We start from the raw sequence: 18,350 nt of genomic DNA, 5'->3' as shown, positions 1-18,350 counted from the left end.
ACTGTGATTTCACACAATACAACACAGTGTTTACAATAAGGCCAAAACTAGATGACATGAAGTAGACACTAATGGGAGAACTGGGCCTTGCCTGCAGGGCCATGGGTTTAAACTTTTCTTGACTCAAGCACCTTCCCTAATGTGTTTGGTTAGAATGAGTTCCTTCTCAATTACCTGAATATACTGTCTCTATTGGGAGTCCCAGGAATGACTGGCCTAAGTCTGGCCTTGTCTGAGATTGAACAGGGAAATATTCAAAACACTGCTTTTCTCCCTTACTTATCATCATGGTCTCATTGATTATGGGGCCTTGAAGACTTTGCTTACAGCTGAAATTTTGACATAACAATACATTTGATTATCAGACTTTTACAGTCAGATTAACACAAACAGTAAGTAAAGTATCTTAAATGAGAACATAAAAAATAGTGAAAATACATTTATTTTTCAAACATGAGCATTATTTGATAATATAATGAGTTGAAAATTATGATGACTAATCTATGCAAATTCTATAGAGAAAACAACACAAATAAGGCTAATTTATTAAACTAATCTCCATATATTATTTAAAATGATGTCATCATGTGTTGGACAGGGTCACAAGAGCCTCCTCGTCCGTCTCAGGGACTTTGGACAAGAGATGGAAAAATGGCCGTCCATGGATGCAGGACTGAGCTTCTTCTCCAAGCTGTTCTCGCATTCGACTTAGTGTGTTCTCTACATCATCTCGAGATTGATTTAAGGGCAGCTGTCTGACCATCCGCACGGCTTCCCCCTTCAACACACACAAAACAAAGAAAAATATCCGAATAAAAATAAAAATAAAACATGCCTGAGTTTGTTTGAGTGCATACGCTAAACAGAAAGCTAGAGGATGATGAGGAGAACATTCTGAATTTGACAAGAGTACTGGATTACGATCACGCACGGCACCTTTAACAAGAGTACTGGATTAAGTGACATGACACTGTCATGAATGTGTCATAAACAAGTCATAAACTTTGACATAACGCTTCTGTTATTAAGTGACATTCAGTTTTTGTCATAACAATTTAGGGTTAGGATTAGGGTTAGGTTTTGGGTTAGATTTAGGGTTAGAGGTTAGGATTAGGGTTTGGGTTCATGTGTCATGACGGTGTCATGTCACTCTTATGTTGATACTGTCAAGTAAAGTGTTACCGAAAAAACTCCAAACAATAAAAAAAACAAAAACAAAAAAAAAAAAAAAAGTTATCAGAGATTCCAAACCTCAAGATAGCGCGTGGCTTTCATCGGTCTGCACTGACGCACAGTTTCAGCCTGTCGATCCTTCACCGCTGTCAAAATTTCCCTCAGGTCGGCGATGCCGAAGAAAGGCATGCAATCAGCCATGCTTGCCACTTCCATGTGCCTCTCGGTGGATGACAAGCCTGGCCAATACAAACTGGGATTCATATACTCTAGGTACAACAGCTATCTCCAGGAAAAGATAATAAATAAATATTGTGATTTACACCCTCTGGTAGGGGACCAAGTCAAACAAACCATGCTGCAAATTACGCACTAAATAACGGTCACAATAACTTGGGAGGCTGCAGAGGAAATATGAAGAGGAAGAGATTTGCAGGAGATAATTTAATGACCATGTGGATCACCATGGGAATCTCATCACGTGAAAATGAGCAGAAAAGCCATTATAAACCAGTGGATATATGATACTTCTGTTTGAAAGTGTTATGGGACTAGTGCATCACAGTGGAAATGCTATGTCCAAAGCAAATCACATCACACACAATAAAATATATATTTATGCAATTTACAACTCATACAGCTCACCTTCTTGGCAATATATAATCACTATAATCACTAGTGCCAATATATCCACAGGAAAAACTGTTATACGCTAAGGCACCAGTGCCGGCTTTGCACACTGACTGCGCTGTTGTGACACACATAATATTGGATGTTGTTGAACATCTTAGTTGGATCTCTCCCACCTCCCATGGGCAGGCCATGCCCTCCTGCCCTCGCCATGGTGCAAACCCACTGAGCTGGATAACTACACTGGCAGGGAGCCTCTTTCAGCCCAAGTGCCCAGACCGGACCAACCTCACGGTGGGCTGACGGTTAGGTTCAGGGGGTGCCGTGTGACCCTTGAGGAGCAAGGAGGTCATGCCATCTCACGACATGTTGTAGAGGGAGGGGGAACAGAATTTCAAAATCATGGTCAAGACCACATTCTCTTGTACTGAGAAATTAAAGATGACAGCTGTAGTCAAAGACTATCAGAATGGGTATGCAGGGCACCAACATGAGGGTGGGGGCAACTTACAAATACTAACTTCTATAGCAAATAACAGGCTCTCTTGTGCCTCGCCATCGTCAATACAAACATACATGCTGTTCCATAGGTTGGAAATGTGGTGTTTTCTTCTGCCCTGGCTTGTTAAACACTGTCACAGCAGCACTGTCAGAAGCAATTGACCTTAATCCTGTTATTCAGGCGGGGATGTTTGACATTGCAAAATTATTTGTGAACTGTGCAATTAATGAAGTCCCAATGTGCCCAACCTTTGTCAAATCAAATTAGACAACTTGTGAGGCCTTTAAACAGCATGAACCAAGGAATTGCAGCGCCACATTTTCTCAGGGGAAATTGCGGTAAATACTTATGACTGGAAATGACTGAATGAAGCTGGTAAATTATGAAAAAAAGAAAAAAGAAAATCAGGTCAGTCAGTGTCAGTGTATCTTGGCCTTCTCAAAGCCAGAAATCAAAGTCACCCAAATCATGTACTGTTAATAGCATGTTAACATGATACCATGATTGGATGTATAGGAATGTATATTTTAAGTAATATATAAAGACCATATCTAATATTTAAACATACTTAAATATTGGTGTCTAGAAAAAAAAAAAAAAAAAACATGGATAGCAGTTGGATAATTGGATCCAACAAAGGGAGTTGAAGTTTCCAACCTGAAGGGAATTGTCCCGTAACATACCTGGAGAGAGCCTGATCTGAAATCCGTTTGCCACAAGCCTGGGATCAGAGAAGTAGGTTGTACCGTTCAGCTCTTGTTGTCCTTTGCTCATGTCATAGAGGACATCCATGCACTCTGATCCACCCAGCACACTGGCAAAGGACAGAGCACAGCATTTAATTTCATATCAGTGTATTTTTACATAAGACACATGTCTTTGGTGTGTCAGTGTCAGAAAAGAAACAGCTATGACTGTTTAAGTACTAAGATTTCAAAATATGAATTAATCACTTTCCACATATTCCACTGTTAGGTGGGAAACTTGAGTGATACGTTACCCATCTGTTAACTGTATAGGGGTCTGCAGGCACGCTGCTGGAAGTATATTATTCTCCAGAAGTCTTTTAAACAGCAAGGCCTCCTCCACCCGAAATGGATTTAACAACATGAGCTCCCTGCCACATAAAACGACCCAGGCGCAGTGAGAAGCCAAGCGGTTTACAAGCCTGAGGCCCTGTGGGCCGGAGCCACTCTGGGACGACAGGAGGTTAAGCCTGCGCTTGAGGGCAGCTAGGCAGAACGGGAGGGGCTTGGAGACCTTTGCTGGGGCACTTTTTTTCAACGGCTGAGAGGAGAAGAGTTTGTCAAGGAGCTGCTGGTTGGAGAGCGGAGCCTTGCGCTTCAGGCCTTGGGGCTTGCTGGCCGGGGAGTCCACTGCTGACTGCAGCCGTTTGCCATCTCTAGCCGGCGTCTGCCCCTCTTCGGCACGTAGTTTTTGTAGGTTGTATACGTCGACAGCCTTTTTGGCTTTCTCCTCATACCTGCAATAACAGGCAAAAGGCAATGGGGATGAGTTATCCTGTTCACTTCCTATCATGAAATACGCAGACAGTTGGTTTTATACCAATTAATAAGGCAAGTGCTCCTCTGAGTATCTGCTTTTTCTGCTTCAGGTATGAACATCGAGAACCAATTACTCTGCAGGCCTAGTGGAGTCTGGTTTACTGAGGAGGTCAGCAGTTGTGACTAATTAAATATGCTCAATTCACATAAGGAACCTTGATTTCATTTCCTTTAGTGAATCTAAGTGGCACTTTGGGAGTGGCTATAAATCACTGCATAAAAAAAACGTGCCGAAACTGGCAAGATAAAAACCATCTGCTACCTGTGACCAGATGGGGGTGGGGGAGTAAGTGGAGAGACAGCTTACACTAAATCCCTGCAATGCAATTCTGAACTTCCGACGGAAGGCGCTTCACTCTGCCGTCACGTAACATCTGCACCATACATACCACACCACATAGGTGGATGTGCTTCTGCACCATACATAGCACACCACATAGGTGGATGTGCTTCTGCACCATACGTACCACACCACATAGGTGGATGTGCTTCTGCACCATACGTACCACACCACATAGGTGGATGTGCTTCTGCACTATAAGTACCACACCACATAGGTGGATGTGCTTCTGCACCATAAGTACCACACCACATAGGTGGATGTGCATCTGCAGAACTGAAAGCCTGCAAGTTCAGATCTTCTCCATTCAATTTCTCAGTGAAGTTACAAACATAATGCTCAACATATTAGGAATGGGAGGACATTTCTCAAGGAGAGGCATTTATAGTTTTCACAGACATTAAAGTTTTCCATTTCATGCCAAATTCTTTATGTATGAAGGCAAGTGTACACTTAAATCTGAATTATCAGCGACCCTAGAATTTAACCTTGGGAAACACCACATGTTAAAGAAAGGTAGGCTATTTGAGGACATTAATATTGTAAAACGGCTGATAACGGGCAAGTCTTGTATAACAGGCTTTCTTAAAACACCTAAGTAGTGTATCCTATTAAATCAAATAAACACCAGCTTCTCATAGCTGCTGGATAAAAGTCTGAAAAGCTGCAAAACATAAGCCTTTTCAGTTCTGTGACAATAAACTGTCAGTTTCCTGTATAACCCTACAAAAACTACATTGGCTAGAGGCTGATGTTAAATAAACTACAGGGAGAATTAAACTACAGGGAGAATTAGACTAACACTAACATTAGACAAGGTTTGTCCTTCCAGCAAAACTGCTACCTAGATCATGCACAATTGCTACATTCTTCAGTTAAAAATAATTTAGCTCCAATATTTCATGTGACTTCATGTCCTGAACAAGAAGTTCTGTTTTGAAATAGTTTAAATGGAAAATGTACTGAAGGTGATATGTTAATCATGAAGGACTTGCAGATAAAAGGCCACACATGCAATGATGAACAAAAGTAGCACAAGGTCTTACGGCAAAAATCACATCACATTGGCAGTAGTGGCTCGGATGAGCACATTCGAAATTGCAAATACAATGCAAATTCTAGAAATACCTGCATAGCTTCAATTAAGCCAACAGCACAAGCCCAACAGTATTGCGCCTAACCATTCTCACCTAGAATCTGGGGGAACTAAATCTTTGGATAATCGTGTGCTGCTTAAAACAGGATTTTGCTCACACTGAGAATTAAAATCAATCCATTCATACAGAGAGTGCTTTAAGTTAAGCAGACACAGGGACAGTGACGGCTCAAGACAATAACAGTAGTCCACACAGTGGATGAAGCACAATGGAAAGCAAGCTACAAATCTTCTCAACTCCTGCTCATGCTTAGAACAACTTTCCTTTGCACACTTGTGTGAAAGGCCATGTCGGGAGCGCTGTTTGTACTGCAAGCCTGGAATTCATAACGAGGATCAAACACACATAAACCAAGCAATAAGAATGCAATGCTCCCTTGGTGTGGGTACTTTGGAAGAGTACCAAGTTCATATAGCGTTGCTGGAGTAAGGCCAGATTTTTTTTATTGCGGTATCTGACCATGACAAGGAGTGTGCGCATGCATTCACACACACATGCATCACATACAAAATAAAGACTGAGAAAGGTGGTGAAAAAAACGAGGCTGTGATATATAACTACAGGCACATGTTACATGATTTCACGTAAAAGGGATTCCTAGAAGTGCCGTGCAACTTAACAGGGGTGGCAAAATATATCGCATATTTGCGTAGCCTTACTTCAACACCAACACACAGGGGGATTCTAAACAGATGTCTTTTTCCATAAGCTCAACCATCCTTAAGTGCCACCAGCAACACTGATACACTTTTTCCATCCTTTCAATTACTCTAAATAGGTATGAAGTACGTATCTGCAATTTACTTGGGGGGAGTTGACCACTCCCTAGGAAGGGATAATGGTTAGATTCCATTCCACAGAGACAACCATGTGTATTGCTCCTTTTACTGGGCTATATCTGGTGTTTAGTTAGCAACAGCCAAGAAAATACGGGTCAATCCGTCAAAAAAGTGGAAATATCCGACGAATGACTGATCAGAAAACTGTCAAGTGAATTTTCAACTGTATGAAATTCACAGTTATTCATCATTTTGGAGTTAATATCACATTTGTTGTCATGTCACGCACAACAACCTTCTGGTGCTATAAATACATAACATACTTTGGAAAATAGAGAGGTATTTTGCAGGACCTTCCATTTACAGTGGAAAATATTGACCATCTCACCAAGTAATCAAACACAGTTGCCTGGAAAATGAAAACATAGTTTCAAATCAACAATTCTCCATCTGGGTAGCAACACGAACACGCCAGGAGGATTTTCCACGTCGTATTTTATACATGCAAGTGGCAGGTCGATTTTTTTAACCAAATGAATCACAACAACTGGAAACTGCTGCTTCAAGGGTGAAGGTCTGGAAACTCACTTCTTCCTGTCTTCCTCCCCAAGGCTTTCCCATCTCTCTTTAACAGCAGTGGTGACATCCTGCACACCGGCTCCTGGGTCCTCCTGAAGGATGGACACTCTGCAATCCCGCTCGAACAGGGCACGGGCAGACAGGGGCTGACGCACGGGGCGGGAGCCGATCAGTTCGTAGGCCGTTGGCTTGGGCATTCTGGCCACAATGACATTTGACAGCTTCTTGGACGGGCTACTCCTGCATTTGTCTATGGTTTCTGGGACTCCCCGGGGCTCGGATGGGACGTGCAGCTTCACGGGCTCCAAACAACCACCGGTGACCGGATCCGTCAGGCCCCGGCCCCTGCTCCAGCTCTCTGCAGAGATGCTGCAGTCTGCACTGGGTGTGACCGCAAACAAGTCAGCACTCTCCTTCCCACCATCTTTTGTGTCCCCTGTGCTTAAACAGTCGTCATCTAGCAAGGAACCGTTGACGTGGCTCAAGTCAAACAAGCTCTTATTGATTATCCAGTCCTCTGATGAAGATGAAGAGCTGGTCTGGTTTAGAGATGTGTTACTGGCTGGATCACCTGTCTTTGTTGCGATAGTTCCGAACAAATCTACGTCAGAGCAGTCTAACGGGGTTTGAGGCGAGACCGCAGCATTGTGACTGAGTACATCCTGTGCATCAGGATCAGCATCATTATTCCGTGTGTTACCAGGAAGCTGCTGGTGTGTTGCTAAGGACCCAGAGGCTGAGCCATCTCCTGTCACCTCACAGCTGACAGAGCCTTCAGCGTCTGCCAAAGGACCGTAGAGTGAAACCAACATGGACTCTACAGCAGCCAACACTGCTTCCTAGGAAAAGCAAAAGAAAATGGTCTGCTCATTGTGCTGCACATTACGTGTGAAAATATTGATCATTTAAATGAACAAAGATAAGCTATGCTAAATAATGTACACATTTGACAGCCAACATTTCACCTTGTTTTGAAGCATAACTTGAGTTTTGTCAGGAGTGAGGTTGACATCAACCGCGGATGAAGGGACCATAATGTTCATCACTAGGATAGGGTAGCGACGGCAAGACGGATCTCTACTACAGAACTGCTTAACCAGCTGTGAATGTCAATAAGAGAGATCAGCTTATTACAGTCAATAAAAATGTATGATGAAAGTCAATGAAATTAGGAAAATCTTAAGCAATGGTTCTTAATGTAATCCTAGTTCAGTAAGTAAGGAAGGACTGTTGTAGATTGTTGCTCAGCAGTCATTGTTCTGAACCAGATGTACCGCAGAGCGGTACAAAATATGACCGCCGCCGAGTCCAGCACATTTTTTCCACAAAAATAAATCACGCTGAAAGGCCTATATGATTCTAACTGTCTCACTAAATTGCATTATCCACACTCAATTCTCACTGGTATCTGCTAGACAACAAGTACCAAAACATGATTAGTTCATAGATTTCACATGTAAAATTCATTTTATACAAGCCCACCTCCATCTTGTCTGTTCATAATTCTGAGAAATTCTTGAATTGTGAGCATGTGTGCATGTACATGTTTATGTTATGTGGGTGTGTGTGTGTGTGTGTGTGTCTGTGTGTGTGTGTGTGTGTGTGTGTGTGTGTGCCTGCGTATGTGCAATGTGCATGCATGCGTACATATGTCTACTGTGTGAGTATGTGTCATACGTATGATTACTGTGAATGTATGTGTGTGCGTGTGTATCTGTTTGTGCACATGTGTGCACATGAAATGGGTTAACATGACCCCTGGAGGCAAACATACGGAAAAAAATGGTTCATCCTAGGCCCTACAGTTCTCAAGATATTCACAGAGAACTGTGTCTGCCCTACCCTCCTTTCGGGGGGGGGTCCAGTCTAGCGGGGGGGCTACAGATCAAAACGAAAAATGACGGTTCCATGCTATCCATGTGGGGTTACATGCCAACCAAGTTTTGTGTACCCCGGTCTTTCAGTGTCCCGGGAATCCTTGTTGGTGTACGTCACTAAATGTACACATAAATTATTTTATTGTAAGGCCCCCCATGAACGAAAGTACACAAAACTTCGCATGTATTCGGAGGGTGTCATAATGATCTTACACTTTTAATTTCGTGCAGTTTTGACCATGTCAGCCAGAGATATTGTGATGAAAACCCCTAATTTTTTGCTTTTTCATTTTTAACTAGGTGGCGCTATACATGAAATAAGTGGTAATGGGATGGGTTAACATGCCCCCTTAAGACTAACATACAAAAAAAAAAGGTGGACCTCCTAGGCCATACGGTTCTCGAGATATTCACAGAAAACTGTCTCCGGCCACCTACAGGCCAGTTGGTGTATAGTAACATAAATTAATTTATTGTGTGGCCCCCCATGAACGGAATTCCACGAAACTTGGCGTGCATACAGAGGTTGTCATAATGATCCTACACTTCCAATTTCGTGCAGTTTTGACTATGTTAGGTCACAGATACCTGCAATTACAACACCTAATTTTTACTTTTTTGTGTTTAACTAGGTGGCGCTATACATGAAATGAGTAGTTATGGAATGGGTTGACATGGCCCCTTGAGATCAACATACAAAAAAAAAATGGTCCTCCTAAACCCTACGGTTCTCGAGATATTCACAGAAAACTGTGTCTGCCCTACCCTCCTTTCGGGGGTCCAGCGGGGGGGGGCTACAGATCAAAACGAAAAACGATGGTTCCATGCTATCCATGTGGGGTTACATGCCCACCAAGTTTCGTGTACCCCGGTCTTTCAGTGTTCCGGGAATCCTTGACGGAAATTTGGGCATGCGAAAAAGAAAAAAAGAAAAAAATCTGACTAAACCTATATGACCGCCGCGCAGCGAAGCGGCGGTCATATAGGTTTAGTCAGATTTTTTTTATTTATTTTTTTTATTTCGCATAATAAGTTCTGCAACAATTGCAAATTTTTTTATATTACCTTTTGATACATTCACCCATTAAACTTTGGGCTGCTTAACCAGAGAATGAACATGTACATGAAATATTATGTGTAACCTTGAGAAAAAGTTTTGTAAGGATGAATATGTACCTTAATACTAAACAATCAGTGACACTGGTGTACAACAAAACATGTGGGAATCCCAATATTGAAGTTTTTGATTGTAATAACAAATTACTAATTCATCATACCTTCATAATGTCTTTGTGATGAACTGGACGGTTATTTACAAAGACAAAAGTTCTGTCCGGATTACTGGAGCTTGCTGAGGCATAGTCAGAGTCTGGCTTTGGGAAAAATCCCTCGATCGAAATCTGTTTAAAAAAAAAGCATACAAGTAAAGGCCTACACTGACACATTAAACTGGCATGAGTCCTTTCATCTGGGATCATTTAAACGAACTGAGATCCAATAATTTATTATTTATTAGTCATTAAGAGGTACAACAGTTCTCAGATTGAAACACATGCTGTACTAAAAATAGAAATAACCAAGGTGTGTAACGACACACGTAAGATTTCCTCAAAACAAACAAATGACTCGCTGTTTGTTTACCCATATCACCAATTTAGCAACAAATCACATTCTTGGTGAACAATCATAACAGATTTGTCACGGTTTTACTGCACCATGGGGCCAGGCTGTTAAGATGTGAAATGAAAACAGTTTCTGTTGGCGCTGGGTTGTACACACCAGTACATGCCCAAAACACAAAATGGCTACAAATTACTCAGCGCGCTCCCTTACGCTGTAAACTTTGGGTACAATTTTGAATTAACAAGCGCAGCAGGCGGAGAGCCAAGGGACATTTTAATTGGAAGCTTTGACAAAGTCTCTAATTGCTGTGATTGTGACTTTCACAATACCAGTGTTGCGTTACATACAGTTTGCCATTACGACATATGTCAATTAGAGCAGCAAAGGTGATCCTAAGCCCTGAAAATGAGGCTCTGAATGAGGCCTATTATTCCACAGACAGTTCACCCCAAGACCTAATGGGCCACATAGGTCGTAATGTTTGCTACTAAACCCACTTTGTGTTGCTGAACAAGCACTACTCTCGAGCTGTTTCTCAGCACGGCTGACCATGCAGATGGTCAACACAAGTGCCCCCTCCACACCCCCCTATGCCAAAACATTCACATTGGCATTTCAGTTAGTAATGGATGCATGCAAGCATAAACATACGAAAAAACGAATCAATCAGTGAATGAAAATCTAAACTGACGAGCAAAAAACAAAAGAGAGTACAGATTTTGCAATGTCTTTGCATAGCAACGGAAGCAGATCAGGTAGTCCGCACAGGACGACCTAGTTTAATGAAACGCAGCAGGGCTGATGGGAAGAACACCTTTCCCCATTGACCTCCCTGCGAAGGCTCCCGTGCTCCTGGGCCGCCCAAGCCCCGGCTCACGTGTCGTTTCCAGGAGGTGCGGGGGAGAGCCATGTTTTGGCATGGTGTGGGAGCTGACGGGAGAGCAGCTCACCGGCTAATGACTGATTGCTCAAACAGACATCTGCAGCCATGAAATATCATACCATAAATTAGCATCTCACTCTCTCCCTCCCCCTCTATTGTGGACATTCTAAGAATTTATTAATAGGGGGCCGATATGCATCCTCTTCTGGCATCCTCCTCCGGAGACGCGGCCAAACGCAGCTCTAGTTATATACACACAATACAGCCTCTCTATAGCAGACCCAACAGTATAGTATAGTATAATATAATATAGTATAGGATAGTAGAGTATAGTATAGTATAGTATAGTATGGGTGATCAGACTGTATGATTCACATAATGATTTCCAAAATCACTGATACACACACAGTAGTAGTTGAGCTGACTTTCATTGACTGCTTGCAATTAGTGACACTTTTTCCACGAAAAATCATTTAGGGGCAGCTGTCTATGATTTGTTTAAAAACAAATGTTTTACAAGGTCAATGTGCTTATATAATTAAATTCTAATTTAGAATTTAGGTAGTTTTAGAATGAGCTAAATCTACCTAACAACCTTACATCCATTAACTGAAATTACATAACTGGGTGTAAATCTTTCTCACTTAGGAAAGCATGAAGCAAGAATAATGCTTCACTTGACAGAAATGCTGTGATGAAGTGATTTCATTATAAAGCCACATTAAACTAATGAATATGGGACAAATATATTATTTGTTAATCCATAATTAATATTGTTCATAAGTGTTCGCTTAATTGCATGCCCATATGGAATAAGCATTAATCAATGCATGTGTTAACTACTCCCTTTGCATTATTTAGCGTTTGTAACCAATCTCTCATTTGCCTTGAAACTCATGATCACCAAATGAGTCCATGAGAACTATGATAGCTGTGTTAAAAGCAATGTCACTGCTGAAGGGCTGGAGCGGAGCGGCGCTGTATGCACGAGCTGAGTTCATGCTGAGGGCTGAAGCCTGGCCAACTGCTAAAGTAGGTGTCAAACTTCAGCACACATTGTTCCAGAGATCCACAGCTCATGCATCCTCTGACTAAAGGAACACTTCCTCCACTCAGTGGTCACTAAGGTCTGGTGAGGGAAATAGGCACGCGGGGAGATCGTCCACTGCTGAAGGGATGAAAAGTCAAGTCAATGATGCTGGCCTTGACTTGAGAAAACAAACAACTCCAATCTCAACAACAAACAATGTATAGAGGGGTGAGGCAAAGGGGAAATGTGTGTCCAAGGGAATATATGTGCTGGTAGAAAGCACACTACACCTGCCGAGACCAAGCACTGGCATTCCTTCCAGCACTCAATTACTATCACTCCACTGCCTCTTCCTTGAGCACGAAGAAAGACATTCCTCCCTTCATATGTGAATGAATGGGGGAAAAGTGTGGGAAAAGGACAGGAAAAAAAGACAAAAAAATGTAACTGGCCTCCTTCTAACAGATTGAACAGTCTCTGCTTTCAGCCATTTTGCCCTTGCACAATAACGGACCTGCGCATATACGGCAGCATGTGGCCAAACATGCGCTCTGGGGTCTGTTGCATGCACTCGGAATCTTCTGGAAGAATAATTGGTGCCAGCTCAGTGTGGGGTGTGGCTCGATGCCAGTGAAGGCCAGTCATGTCCCTCTGATGCGCTCTAGCCGCATGCGTGGCAAGCCGTGCCATCCTCTCTAACTCGCCGTGCGGGCTTTTGACGTATTCTGTCACATGGCCAACAGTCCACAATACCGATCCAATTTCATAGTCACCCGCGCCAGACTGTTTAAATCCTCTCTTTTTGCCTAATGGACTACACGACAAGATAGAGAATGTTGTGCATAGTGTGCACAATGCACACACAATCATAACTTGATTGTAACAAGGGACCATGAGTCTAAAAAGATCAATATTATAAAAAAAATTGACAATATTAGCCATTTGCTATTACCAGTTCATTCATTTTTCAAAGATAATAGTAATGGCATTCTCCTCATTTGTGAATATCTACTGTGCATTAATAAGAATGCACATTGCACTGATTACTACGCCCCGCGTGCAGAATGCTGCAGGGTGACGGGAAACTTCTGGAACGGTCTGAGGTGATGCTCTCCATCCTAATCCGAGCAGACCCTCCACGGGACTTCAGCCTGCGGTGAGGTTCCTACAACTTTTACACTGAGGGCAACGGCAAGAGAACGCTGAGTCAGTCATGTAAAAGTAATCGCCGTGGAATGCACTTCAAGGGAAATAAGAGGAAACAGCACTCCAGGGACAGAGAAAACTGTTAAAGCATTACATTGAACACAGGCCTTGAATTCAGCAAATTGTCATGCAGCCAAGGATGTTTCAATAGTATGTCCAGGCTTCACCTACAGCTTACTTGGAATGGTTTCAAATAACATTGCAAATCAGTAGCAGCAGCAGCAGCATTAAATGGCATGCTGTTTATGATGTAGTCCATGGCCTAAGCCCCATCTCAGTCACTATGCAGGGCACATTGACCTGTAGAGGAATGTGTACAAAACTCAGGGGCAAACCTCTAGTCTAATGTTCAGTACTGTACTTTCTATGCATCCACTATAAGAATTCTAGGAATTCCGGTCCCATTATGTGCGGGCCATATCAAACAAATATGCCTGGATTTCCTTAGCACTTTACTGACCTCTGGATGCTCCTGGCGATGTTGGAGTGGGAACATGTTGGCCATGAGAGCCGCTCCAATCACAGCCATGAGGGCCGCTCGGTGATCCGACACCCTGGACTTCTGCCAAACCACGACCTGAAACAACATGGTAAAACAGGTCAAGTTATTTTCTCCCATCCTAAAATAGGAGCACCTGTGGGATAATGTGCCCACAAACAGATACTCATCACTAATCAGATATCCTCAATGGAGAAATTACCCTCTAGAGTCATTTTAATGGGCATAAGAGCAGGCAAAAATGACACTGCCTGCATTGTGGATGGTCTGGGGATTTAAATGAAATCATAAGGAACAGAGAGAATGACATTTCTGTGAGATCACAAAACAAGCCTTGTTCATGCAGAACTGTTGCAATGATTTTGCAAAAGAAGACAGCTCAACTCAAAGTTAATTAGACATTTACACCTGAATCTTTAACTTTTGACTTACCTGCTAACAAGCATGAGGATATTAGCAATATCACAAAAGTAAGGTAAGGTGACATTTTTGGGGTGGGTGTGTGTGTGTGTGTGTGTATGTGCAACTAGTTCATTTGAAAACAGGATGCACATATTGACACCTGTGGCTTTGCTTCATGTTCGCTTTTCCACCAGTAAGCACTTCCCGGGTGTGGATTTCTGGGTGCGTGCTGTTTGCAGCACACACCTCTGCTATGAAACATACAATTTGGTAGCAGTAAAGAGATCACTCTAGTAAACAGCCCTAGGAGAACCCATGAAATCTGAGTGGGAGACAAAGTGCAAAGTTCGTGATACGGGATACTGCTGCAAGTGCTGATGGGACAAAAAGCAGGCGTGCTCCTCCCCTATGATGAACGAATGAATTAAACGAAAAAGGATTTCATTTCATCAGAGTGCACTTAGGCCTGGCACTCTCGCCCTTCCAAATATCTCCCATAGCTTTACCTACCTATGCCCCTGCAGTCCACGGGCTGGCAAAACACATGCACAGAGAAAGTGCACACAACAACATTGCTGCATTCACAGTTGCTCTTGTGCTGTTTGGAGTATAGTGAGGAAAAACTGTCAGGTATTTAAGGGTAAACTTCCGGCAAGCCAGCCCAACAGCAGGAGTGATGGTCTATTGGGCTACATGCTGAAGAGGGAAGTTCGCACGCGTGCTGATCGAATTAGGGAACACCGAGAGCCCGCGAGGCCAATTCCCAGAGGGGGCGAACTCTCCTCCGTAGATTCACGTCTTAACGCTCTCCTTCCTGGAAAGCCGTGATTAATGGTGGAAAAATTCCATGTCTCTGCAGGTGCTGGTCAGGTTTCAAACTATGTCTTGGCACGTGGACAGTCTGTGTGTTATATTAGATTGCTCTGAAGGTCTATCCCTTACACCACTCTCAAAAGATCTTTTTCAGAGGTTGACAATACTAGACAAATATGCAAAGGTGCGCCCAATCTTCTGATGCTAACCATGTCAGTCTCTTACACCCATGGGAGACAAGATTATGATGAGCATGGAGAGGAAGATTGATGCACAGAAACTCTCAATCTCAAAATCTCCAAATAAATGGGAACCAACCATGTTGCCATATAGTCTGACACATCTTGCAGCAGTTGATTCCATGTTGTGTCAAGATCCCAGCATTCAATCTATGCCATTTGTGGACTCACAGAGACACCTGGTGGCCCACAGTTTGACCACACACTGAAATATATTTCCACAGATGTCTATAACATGGCGAGCTCAGATGCGCCACACAATCAGGGGTGTAAACAACTCAGACAGGTGAAAAGAGCTGACATGTGGCATGTGTGCCATCCTACCTTGTTGTGAGCGAAGGTTATTCTCAGCTCAGGCTTGACCACGGCATAGGCCATGAGAAGATCCTGGACTTTCTTCAGCTCCTCTTTGCATTTCTTTGTGTTTGAGTAGTACTGTCTTCTCACGGGGAGGTTCTTAAACAGTTTAAGAGCACACACGGTTGTCCCTGAAGTGGAGGGAGAAGCGATGTCATTAAATGTATGACACTGTCAGTGCTGCTAATAACTAAGGACTAAATTCCCTGCTGACCTTGGCCAAGATGTGATGGCTTCTGGGAGACGATATGCCCTGTGAGGTTCAGTGTATATTGTGTGCTGAAGTCCTCCTCTGCTGTCTTGGTTGTAACAACAACCTGATTGACAGATCCAGTGAGTTCATCAATGGCAAAATCAAATAAAATCTGTTAAAATAACACACATCTGAGATCAAAGAAAGCTGCCTCCTCACCTCTGACACAGCACATATGGATCCAAGCGCCTCTCCTCTGAATCCATACGTCTCCAGCTGCATGAGGTCATCATGGCTGGAGATCTTTGAGGTATAGTGTTTCACTGCCATGACTGCCGTGTCAGCAGCTTTGATCCCTGAACCATTATCTCTCACCTCAATGCGATCCAGTCCATAATTTTCCTATGAATCGAACAACAGTCAAGTATTAAGTTTAAAAGACAAGTTCTGACATCTGAAAACAGTCTACGTGTCAAATAATAATACAACAGAACTACAATCACACTCCAGCTTAGTTATCATGTTACTACACCTGAAAAAAAGTTTGAGCCTATATCAGTAATCAATTCTTTAAAGTTTTACCAGGACTCATAATAGCACAAAATAACAATACCTCTAACATTATAGGCAAAGCTAGATTTTTTTAAAAACGGCACGGGTAAACTAAATTTAAACCAGAGGGACACCTTTTGGGGAGAACACTTTCTGAGGACCCCCTCATAATCATAACAATTAAGCATGCATTGGCATGCAAGTTGGGGCCAGGTCCACTATCCCGTGTTTTCTGGCAGGTCTTTTGTCAATTTTGGATTTTGCATCACTGGACAACATGGACTGACTCAAACATTTACATGTATACAAATTCATCAGCTAGCAAATAAGCAGGAGTAGGAATGGTTCATCATGACCTGAGTGAAGTCTTTTTTAAATGTTAATGTGCAGGGCTGTACAGTGCTATATTTATGTAGCACAAGCGGAACCCCTTGGCTACAGGTTGCAGACCCTACTTTGAGATCCACTGCTCTTAACCACTGCACCTGGCCACAACTTCAGAGAATACAAATGGCATGCTTAATTCTTATGATTATGAGGGGGTCCTCAGAACATTGTCTCCCCCAAAAGGGGTCCTTGGCTTGGAACTAAAGAAAATAAGAACCCTTGCTAAGAACCAATTTCAGCCTAAAGTGACACTAGTGAAAAAGTGTTTTGGCTGGTTGTGAATGCTTGTATCATTACCAGTTTAACGTCGATGCTTGTTGAACCTGCATCCAGTGAGTTCTCAATCAGCTCCTTGACGACACTCACAATAGATGTAATGACTTGAGAACTTGACAGCAAGCGGACTGTCTCTGCTGGAAGTTGCTTCATTGTGTCGCAGCCCACCTGGAATAACATTACCATACGTTAACACACAATGACTTACTTTGACGCACATATAATAAAGTTAGACCTATTCTGCCGTGCAAATGAGCCATGACGTAATGCAAACTTGCAGTGAGTATAACTGGCGGGAGGTTCGAGCATTCTCATCAGCATCAGCAAGGGCTAGCTGGCAACTAGCAGTCAACTAAACTGCTAACGTTATAGCCTTAAATCAACATTCAACACATTCATATTCCATAATCCCCCTTCCTACAGTGACTCAGTATAGCTGTCAACGTTGTTTCTAGTTATCTGATGTTAACCAAATGCTGGTCAAGTAAATTACACAACACGAAATTGCGTTAAACCTACCTGACAGTCATCTAAGGTTAGCAACTTAGTGATTATGGTGATGATTAGGTTGAAACGAACATACAGTACTTATCCAAACAGGTTTAATTTAAATCGTAGGTTAACGTCGACACCAGATTATCTTATTTAAAATGCGATATTCTGCTTGATGAGAGAAAGAGCTAATGCTTTTTACAGTAACATTCGCGGCTTCTGTGTATTTGCAATTTGTTCTACTATAATATTCTAAAGTTGATAGTACCAGCTAGCACCGCTGTCACACTCATAAGCTAGCTGGGTCGCGGCAAAATCAAAACACTAGCGCGGAATAAGTACTTCCGTTAAGGTCTTTACAGGACATGTCAAAATAGAAGTCCTATGTTTTCTTAAAAAACATAGTACAAAATAATAGTAAAAAATCTGCATATGGTTGAACAAAACACGCAAGGCAGGGAGTGTGCGTTTCAATGTAGCTATCAAAAAGGCTATAGAACTAAAGTCAATAAAGTTTCATAAAAGTCAACATCTTTCTGACTTGCATGAATTGACAGTAAACATCCATGTGCGTTGGTGACTTTTAAACATTGCACTAACAAAGATTTTATGGAGTCTGCGAAATAATAGTCTTCCCCAAAAATTCCGGACTGAAAATATATAACCTATAGGCTACACACTATGTACCACATGGGGGCAGTGTTGTCCAAATAAAGTGAACCTTTTAGAATGTTTTCTTTGGGTTTATGCCTTAACCTACTTTAGTGTGGGTTTAATTGCTGCCGAATATTTATAA

General features: G+C 42.4%; 1 protein-coding gene across 2 annotated transcripts; it reads right to left on the bottom strand.

Annotated features, from left to right (window-relative positions):
- Positions 1 to 463: 463 nt before the first annotated feature.
- pms1 (PMS1 homolog 1, mismatch repair system component) lies at positions 464 to 17,777 on the bottom strand. Of its 2 annotated transcripts, none has more exons than XM_042084087.1 (13): positions 17,582 to 17,777; positions 17,084 to 17,230; positions 16,067 to 16,249; positions 15,869 to 15,971; positions 15,622 to 15,785; positions 13,805 to 13,921; positions 9,880 to 10,002; positions 7,691 to 7,825; positions 6,735 to 7,564; positions 3,306 to 3,788; positions 2,989 to 3,119; positions 1,252 to 1,412; positions 464 to 781 (listed from the first exon to the last, which is right to left on the bottom strand). In XM_042084087.1, exons 2-13 carry the CDS (start codon positions 17,213 to 17,215, stop codon positions 584 to 586), a joined length of 2,760 nt encoding a protein of 919 aa, XP_041940021.1. In that variant the 5' UTR covers positions 17,216 to 17,230; positions 17,582 to 17,777; the 3' UTR covers positions 464 to 583. The 2 variants fall into 2 exon arrangements, with proteins under 2 accessions (XP_041940021.1, XP_041940022.1); XM_042084088.1 differs by having other exon boundaries at positions 464 to 778.
- Positions 17,778 to 18,350: the final 573 nt, after the last annotated feature.

Source organism: Alosa sapidissima, chromosome 2 (genome assembly GCF_018492685.1).
Source record: "Alosa sapidissima isolate fAloSap1 chromosome 2, fAloSap1.pri, whole genome shotgun sequence".
Lineage (NCBI taxonomy): Eukaryota > Metazoa > Chordata > Actinopteri > Clupeiformes > Clupeidae > Alosa > Alosa sapidissima.
Note: the sequence above shows the minus strand (reverse complement) of the source record. Positions and strands in the feature narration are given on the sequence as shown.